At 43.2% G+C, this 9,080-nt stretch overlaps 2 protein-coding genes across 2 annotated transcripts; both read left to right on the plus strand.

Moving 5' to 3' along the window:
- The first annotated feature begins 1,113 nt into the window (after window positions 1-1,113).
- On the plus strand, window positions 1,114-4,473 carry LOC138887540 (uncharacterized). The gene is made up of 4 exons (XM_070169300.1): window positions 1,114-2,081; window positions 2,346-2,883; window positions 3,085-3,190; window positions 4,259-4,473. Exons 1-4 carry the CDS (start codon window positions 1,114-1,116, stop codon window positions 4,471-4,473), a joined length of 1,827 nt encoding a protein of 608 aa, XP_070025401.1.
- A 333-nt stretch (window positions 4,474-4,806) lies between these two features.
- On the plus strand, window positions 4,807-8,155 carry LOC138887541 (uncharacterized). The gene is made up of 5 exons (XM_070169301.1): window positions 4,807-5,140; window positions 5,384-5,511; window positions 5,629-5,765; window positions 7,097-7,191; window positions 8,130-8,155. Exons 1-5 carry the CDS (start codon window positions 4,807-4,809, stop codon window positions 8,153-8,155), a joined length of 720 nt encoding a protein of 239 aa, XP_070025402.1.
- Window positions 8,156-9,080: the final 925 nt, after the last annotated feature.

The raw sequence follows: 9,080 nt of genomic DNA on the forward strand, positions 1-9,080 counted from the left end.
TCCACCGCAACAAGCCAACCGTAACCAAGCTCTATTTCCTAGAAACCAGCTTCCTAACCAAAACCACTACAACCCCCGTCCTCCACAAAACAACTTTCCCCCTCGTGAGCCATCTAGAAGGCCAAATTTCACACCAATAGGCGAATCCTACTCCAGTATGTTTCCAAAGCTTGTCCAAATGGGTCTACTACAGCCGGTTCCTCAAACCAGGCAAAACCCAGCATCACCCGCTTACAGAGCCGGTACCCGATGCGCCTATCACTTAGGGGCAAAAGGGTATGGCACGGATGATTGTTGGACTCTGAAGAGAGCCATGGAAAACGTGATAGAACAAAGGAAAATAGTGCTAAGGGATGAAGATATTCCCAATGTGACTAACAACCCGCTACCGGCCCACAACAACGGGCCGGTAATCGGAATGATTTCTGAGGACAAGGAATTTAACCCGGCATTAAAGGCCATCATTGCCATTGCTGACATAGAAAAGAAACCAAAAGCTGCCCCGAAGAAAGACAAAGGAGAGGAAAAGAACAAAACCACCCCTCAAAAATCAGAGAAGAAAGTTGAAGCGGGGATTGGGGCAACACCTCCCAAAGATGTTGTTCTCTATGTCCCTCGGGGCCGCAAAGAAAAATAGATGACTTTGAGTCCTCCTAGGAGATTCGAGCTGAACAATTAATGCGAGGGCCAATTAATCCACCAAGTCTGAGTGAGCCCGTGGTTATTGGACGTGCGCCACATAGGCCTATGACAAATCCTACCGCTGTGCCCTGGAACTACAACAAAACGATGGTGACCTATAAGGGCAAAGTAATCTCAGGAGAAGTTCAAGAAAATAACCTCATTGAAAAGTATTCTAACTTGGAAGAAGTGAACAATGCCACTCGAAAGCGCTTCCAATCTAAGAAGCCTGTGAGTGCCGAAGAAGCGGAGACTTTCTTTCAAAAGATGAAAATGGCGGATTATGAGGTGATCAACCAGCTTCAAAAATTTCCCAAACAAATCTCCTTGTTGGCTTTGCTGATGAACTCCACCGAACATCAGAAGGTATTGATCAAGACCCTTAACGAAGCATATGTTCCTATTGAGACTTCTGTAGAATAGTTGGAGAGGATGGCAGAAAGGTTTTTTGCAATTAACCAGATTTCCTTCAGCAAAAATGACTTTCCCCCAGAAGGGGTCGCGCATAACAAAGCCCTGCACCTGACAGTCAAATGGGAAGGGTACTATGTGAAAAGGGTTATGTTGGACGGAGGCTCTGGGGTAGACATCTGCCCACCCTCAACCCTACAACGCATGGAAATCGGGACCGAAAGAATTCGACCGAACAATGTCTGTGTACGGGCTTTTGATGGTATAAAAAGGGACACAATTGGAGAGATCGATCTGATTCTGACCATCGGCCCAGTAGACTTTGAAGTAACCTTCCAGGTTCTGGACATGGACACATCCTACAATTATCTCTTGGGAAGGACATGGATTCATGCAGCGAGGGCTGTACCCTCTACCCTCCATCAGATGGTAAAATTTGAGCATAAAGATCAAGAGATTGTGGTCCACGGGGAAGACGAGCAATCAATTTATCGAGACCCATCGGTCCCATGCCTTGAAGCGAGAGAGGGGAGTGAGCACATAGTTTACCAAGCCTTTGAAATTGTGGTCGCAGACCAATACGAAGAGGGAAACCCTTGCCCTCAACCCTTTCTTTCTAATGCATCAATCATGGTGGCCAAAGAAATGATCAGACGTGGCTTCAAGCCGGGGAAGGGGCTCGGGAAATCATTGCAAGGAATAACGGAACCTGTCACCCTGACCGCCACCGAAAAGTTCTTTGGGATAGGCTTCCGATCCACTCCAGCTGATGTAAAATGGGAAAATGATAGAAAGAATGATGGTTGGGTCTTGCCTCAGCCGGTGTCACATTTGTATAGAACATTTGTCAAGCCAAAATACCATGAGGAAGAAGAATATGAGGTCTTCACAGCCGAAGAGATTGAAGAGATCTGTGGGGCGATGAGGAAGATACTGTATGAAGCCCACATGTTTCAGCCAGGGGAAGGCTCAAGCACCGCTGAGGTGCTGTATATGGGACCTAACGCTAAGCTGCAGAATTGGAAGGCTACGCCATTCCCAATCAGGCGGGAGTCCCGGTAGACCTGTCCTACCACCTTTTCTGCATCATGGGTTATTTCAGGGTGTAACTCGGATGTTTCATTTAGCTTCTTGTCTTTTAATTTTCCAATGTAAACCCTGTTATCTTCAAATTCCAAGAAATGAAATCAATATTTCATCGTTCATCTTTCTTTATTCTTTCTGATTTTGTCATTTTTTCTCTTTTCTTTCAGTTCTAATAATGTGGCTTTAAATAACATGACATGCTTGCGGACTTCATGCCCAGATCCAAACATGCTGGCTAATTGCGAAATAATGAACCAAGAACCGAAATACGATGAAGAGGAGGCTTTTAGGGAAATAAATCGAGAATTGGAACAATTTGAGAATAAACCTAAGCTAAACTTAAATGATACTGAACCGATTAATTTGGGTAGTTCTGAAGAAATCAGGGAAACCAAGATAAGCATTTTCGCAGATGGAAAAACTCGAGACGTATTAATCCAACTCCTGTTTGAGTTCAAAGATGTGTTTGCTTGGTCATATGACAACATGCCAGGGCTGAGTGTTGATTTGGTCATTCACAAGTTTCCAACATACCCCGATTGTCCCCCAGTCCAGCAAAAGCAAAGGAAGTTCAAAACTGATATCAGTGACACGATCAAAGAAGAGGTTACGAAGCAGTTGAAAGCGGGGGTGATCCGAGTGTTCCGGTACTCCACATGGTTAGCTAATGTAGTCCCAGTGCCAAAGAAAGATGGGAAGACCCGGGTATGTGTGGATTACAGAGATTTAAACAAGGCAAGTCCCAAAGATAACTTCCCTTTGCCGAACATCCACATCCTTGTTGATAACTGCGCCAAGAAAAAGATACAGTCCTTCGTGGATTGTTACGCAGGATATCACCAGGTGTTGATGGATGAAGAAGATGTATAGAAGACAGCTTTTACCACACCTAACATACTGTTACAGGGTCATGCCATTTGGTCTCAAGAACGTCGGGGCAACCTATATGAGGGCCATGACAGCCATTTTTCACGATATGATGCACCAAAAGATAGAGGCGTATGTGGACGATGTAATCATCAAATCCAAAACCCAGGACGACCACGTTTGAGACTTGAGAAATTTTTTTGAGCGGCTGCACAAATATGATTTGAAGTTGGACCCAGCCAAATGTGCATTTGGGGTACCATCCGACAAACTCTTGGGATTCATCGTTAGTCTGAGGGGCATAGAGTTAGACCTAACAAAGATAAAGTCTATTCGAGATTTGCCTCCCCCGAAAACCAAGAAGGATGTTATGAGTCTGTTGGGTAGATTGAACTACATCAGCCGATTCATTGCCCAGCTGACATCCACATGTGAACCCATATTCAAATTGCTGAAGAAAGACGCAGAAGTCAAGTGGACAGATGAATGTCAAGGAGCTTTTGATAAAATCAAGGAATATCTGTCGAATCCGCCAGTCTTGGTCCCACCTGAGCCAGGGAGGCCTTTGTTCTTGTACCTGACAGTCTTGGAAAATTCTTTCGGCTGCGTCCTCGGGCAACACGATGTGACCGGAAAGAGAGAGTAGGCTATTTACTATCTGAGCAAGAAATTTACCAGTTATGAAGATAAATACACTTTGTTGGAAAGGACCTGCTGCGCTTTGACATGGATCGCTCAGAAGTTGAGGAATTATTTGCAAGCCTACACCACTTACCTCATAACCAGGTTGGATACTTTAAAATACATATTCCAGAAGCCAATGCCCACTGGGAGACTAGCAAAGTGGCAGATCCTGCTTACGGAATTCGACATAGTATATGTCACTCGCACGACAATGAAAGCACAGGCGTTAGCAGATCATTTGGCTGAAAATCCGGTCGTTGATGAATACCAACCTTTGAATACTTAAACTCAGTTGAGGCAATATCTGAAGACATCAATGCTTGGAAAATGTTCTTCGATGGAGCGGTAAACGCAAAAGGTGTCGGAATTGGGGTAATCCTGATCTCGTCCACCGGTCAGCATTACCCGGCCACCACTAGGCTTCGATTTTTCTGCACAAACAACACTGCCGAGTACGAAGCTTGCATTATGGGCATGAACATGGCAATCGACCAAGATGTTGAAGAACTATTAATCATGGGAGACTCAGATTTGATTATCCGACAAGCTCAAGGAGAATGGGAAACCCGAGATATCAAGCTTATTCCTTATAGGCAGCATGTGGAAGAACTTGGCAAACGATTCAAGTCAATAGAGTTCAGGTACATTCCTCGCTACCACAATGAACTAGCTGATGCACTTGCCACTTTAGCCTCAATGCTGTCGTACCCAGGCAATGCCTACATTGACCCATTGGAAATATAAATTCGGGAAAGGCATGGTTATTGTAATACGGTTGAAACAGCACCAAATACCCAACCATGGTATCATGATATCAAAAGGTTTTTGAAAACGTAAGAATATCCTGAGCAAGCCAGTGGAGACCAGAAGAGAACCATTAGGCGACACGCGAGTGGTTTCTTTTTGAGTGGTGATGTCTTGTACAAGAGAACTCTGGGCCTCAACTTGTTGAGATGTGTAGACACTGAAGAGGCTGGAAGAATCATGCATGATGTACACGCAGGAGTATGCGGACCCCACATGAACGGGCATGTTTTAGCAAAGAAAATCCTTCGAGCGGGTTATTACTGGATGACCATGGAAAAGGACTGTTTCAACTTTGTCCGGAAGTTCCATCAGTGTCAGGTGCACGGTGATTTGATTCATGCACCTCCCGCAGAACTGCATCCCATGTCAGCACCTTGGCCATTTGTTGCTTGGGGTATGGACGTCATTGGGCCCATCAAGCTGAAAGCCTCAAATGGGCACAGATTCATACTAGTTGCCATTGACTACTTCACGAAATGGGTTGAAGCCATCACTCTCAAATCCGTCACTAAGAAAACTGTGGTGGATTTCGTGCACTCCCATCTTATCTGTCGTTTTGGCATTCCTGCAACTATTATCACAGACAAAGCTGCAAACTTGAATAGTCATTTGATGGGAGAGATATGTGAACAATTCAAGATAATGCACCGGAACTCTACTCCTTATCGGCCCAAAGCCAATGGTGCCGTCGAAGCAGCAAACAAAAACATCAAAAAGATTTCGAGAAAGATGATTCAAAGTTCCAGGCAGTGGCATGAAAAATTACCGTTTTCATTATTGGGATATCGCGCTACTGTGCGCACATCAATTGGAGCCACCCCATATCTTTTGTTTTATGGCACTGAAGTCATAATACCCGCGGAGGTTGAAATCCCCTCTCTCCGGATCATCGTTGAAGCTGAAATTGAAGACAGCGAGGGGGTTAAAACCCAGATGGAACAGTTAACCTTGATCGATGAAAAGCGAATGGCCACGGTCTGTCATGGGCAGTTGTACCAACAAAGAATGGCCCGTGCCTACAACAAGAAAGTGCGACCTAGAAATTTCGAAGTAGAGCAACTCATTTTAAGGCGCATCCTTCCCCATCACCAGGAAGCAAAAGGAAAATTTGCTCATAATTGGAAGGGCCCATACATCATCAGAAAGATATTGCCAAAAGGGGCATTGTATCTGGGCGATATCGAAGGGAATGATCTCGAAGCAGCTGTAAACGCAGATGCAGTCAAAAGGTATTATATTTAGCTTTTCTGCAGTGACAACTTTGTCCGATTGGGATGACGAAGGCTTTCATTCTCACTACCCTAACACTCCCCACCCTTTGCAAACCCATTTGAGCCGGTTACTTTTCTTTGATTACCCTTTTGGGAATCACAAAGTGTTAAAAAAAGCGGCAAGTAAAAAGCAAAAACAAAAACAACAAAACAAATGTTTCCCTAAACTACGTTCGACTTGATTCCGAAAGGATACGTAGGCAGCCTCTCCCTGGGGTTCAGTCACACCAAAACAAAAATCCAATGTTCCCCGAAAGTGAAACTGGGGCAGATGTTATAATGGTTTGGCAATGAGCCACTTGAACGGTTCCAAAGTTGTAATTTCATCCAGATTCGTTTTACCCAAACCTTTTTCAAGTCCTTCTAATCAATCAGCAAAGGCATCGGAATTAGAAAACATGACTGTTTGGATCCGATGCAATCAAACGAGGGAAATAAAATGAGAGAGTCTTATTGGTGAAAACCCACACGGGCACCATGAGGCGATGGTAAGTAGAGAAATGAAAAATGAGAGAGTCTTATTAGTGAAAACTCGTAAAGAGCACTATAAGGAGACGGTGAGAAGAGAAATGAGAGAGGTCGATTGGCAAAAACCCGCAAAGGGCGCCGTTGATCGAAAAGAAGAAATCCCTCACCACCATTGGTATTGAAATAGTCCTGGAAAGGTTTCTCGGTTTAAAAACACGAGTCGCAATGGGTATGTGAGAAGTTGGATAGTGGTGAGGATCGGGCATCCAGTCCAAGAAGCATGTCATGTCTATTGAAGTCTGCATGCACCCCAGATAAGTCCGTCCTTCCTCCCTGAAAGGGACACTTCTCTCTAAATTCATTTTCTTGCCTTTTTGCTTACTTTTCCTTGAATCTCTTTCGGTCTAACTCGGTTTCCGAAACTAATACAAAGAAAAGGTGTCAAGATTGGTTTTACAGGGTCCTGCCTAACAGAAGCTGAAAAAGGTACCCAGCCTCAGCGGGTGCATCAAGTCGATCCCGACTGGCCATGGTGGCTGATGCTTTGAAATCAAATTTATTGAAAAGGAAAAGAAAGCTAAAGGCAAAAGCCTAAAGGCGGAATAAAGTGAAAGGGTCGAAGGCCCACGTGGGTAAGCCGTCACGAAATCTTAAAAGCTAAGTCCTTCGGTTTGAAAGATAGATCAATCTTCAGAAAACCACTAAGCAGCAGAGGTTTTCAACAAAGGTTCGGGCAGAGATCGAGTGATTGAGACAATCAAGGCCACAAAACCAACAACCGTTTCAAACTAACAATTGTTCTTTGTTTAAAATTGAAACAGGTGCAACCCAAGGCAACCGTGCAAAAGCAGGTACAACCAAAAGAAAAGCTGCGCAAAAGCTAGAAACAGTTTCGTAGAAACAATCAATCCAAAAGGTAAGTTTTCCTCCAAAATTCTCTCCTGTATTTTATTGAAATAAAAGAAATGAAAGGGAAAATGAAAAAAAAAGAGAAGGAAAGAAGAAAATCTAAACAAAATGCTAGTTTAGAATCCCTAATCTCAACCTGTTACGCCTTTTTGCCAACATTGGGGCTCCAATCCCTGAGTTGAGCTTTTTAGACATAGGACCTCCATTCCCTAGTCGTCTTTTTGACAACATTAGGGCTCCAATTCCTGAGTTGAGCTTTTTAGACATAGGGCCTCCATTCCCTAGTCGCCTTTTGCCAACATTAGGGCTCCAATCCCTGAGTTGACCTTTTTAGACATAGGGCCTCCATTCCCTAGTCGTCTTTTGCCAACATTAGGGCTCCAATCCCTGAGTTGAGCTTTTTAGATATAGGGCCTCCATTCCCTAGTCTCCTTTTTGCCAACATTAGGGCTCCAATCCCTGAGTTGAGCTTTTTAGACATAGGCCTCCCTTCCCTAGTCACCATTTTGTCAACATTGAGGCTCCAATCCCTGAGTTGAGCCTTTTATACATAGGGCCTCCATTCCCTAGTCACCTTTTGCCAACATTAGGGCTCCAATCCTGAGTTGAGCTTTTTAGACATAGGGCCTCCATTCCCTAGTTTTGCCAACATTAGGGCTCCAATCCCTGAGTTGAGCTTTTTAGACATAGGGCCTCCATTCCCTAGTCGCCTTTTGCCAACATTAGGGCTCCAATCCCTGAGTTGAGCCTTTTAGACATAGGGCCTCCATTCCCTAGTCTCCTTCTCGCCAACATTAGGGCCCCAATTCCTGAGTTGACATTTTAGATATAGGGCTCCATCCCCTGAATAGTTTAGATTTTGTTGCAAATAACTCACGAAATTTTTCTAGTGAAAACTGGGGCAGAAAAATTTCGTTCGTTTGTTTGTTTTTGGTGTCTGAGCAGGTTGTACCTCGAGACACAGGGTTTGAGATGACCGAAATAATGAGTCTCAATTCAGAATAAAGAAAGAAGAAAAGAACAAAAGGTGTGAATTCAAAAGGCTGAAGCGGAGGAAGATGCGTACTGCTCAAGAAATAATTGAAGTCACAAGCTTCGCATGTCCCACCTTGATCCAATACTGAAAAAAGAATCAACACCTACAGCTTGCGAGCATCAAGATTCAGATCGGGGTCTGCAACAAAATTAGCTAAGACTCAAGATCAAGTTTTAAAGATATTTATAGATAGGAATTTTGTAACTCGTAGCTGATAGGCCTAGCTAGCTTAGATTTAGATTTTCCTTTTCGGTGTAATAAGGAGGTCAGCAAGCAGTAGCAGTAGCAGCAGTGAAATCATAGCTCCCGGTAGTCCCAGCTACCGAAATTTCCAGAACTACACTGACCTGATTCCTTTATAGTCAAGGATATGTAGGCAACCTTTGAAGCAAGGTTTAACCAGACTCTTTTCAAAAATGCTTCCCATGGAGTGTCAAACTGGGCAAAAATTCCTCATAATTGCTCATTTTATCTTTGCCCGGAAATCCTTCGCGTCTCCGAGCAAAGAGGGGCAGCTGTGAGCAAGTGATTTTTGCCTCGCATGAATTACTCCTACAGAATCTACAAAATTAGGAATTTTCTTTTATTATTTAGTTTTTAGGAATTAATTGCTCAACTTTCATGTTTGTTTACATTTTGTGTGCATAATTAATTTTATTTAAATCATGAAAAATAGAAAAAAATATAACGCACTGCATTCAGGATTTAATTTTACATTTTTTAGATTAATTAGTAAATTAGTTTGTTTTATAAAATATGAAAATCACAAAAAAAATAGTTCATTTTGCATTTTAGCTCTTTAATTTTGAATTTTATAATTTTTTCTTTAAATTTAGGATTTAATTAATTATTGTAAATAC

This window comes from Nicotiana sylvestris, chromosome 3, assembly GCF_000393655.2.
Source record: "Nicotiana sylvestris chromosome 3, ASM39365v2, whole genome shotgun sequence".
NCBI lineage: Eukaryota > Viridiplantae > Streptophyta > Magnoliopsida > Solanales > Solanaceae > Nicotiana > Nicotiana sylvestris.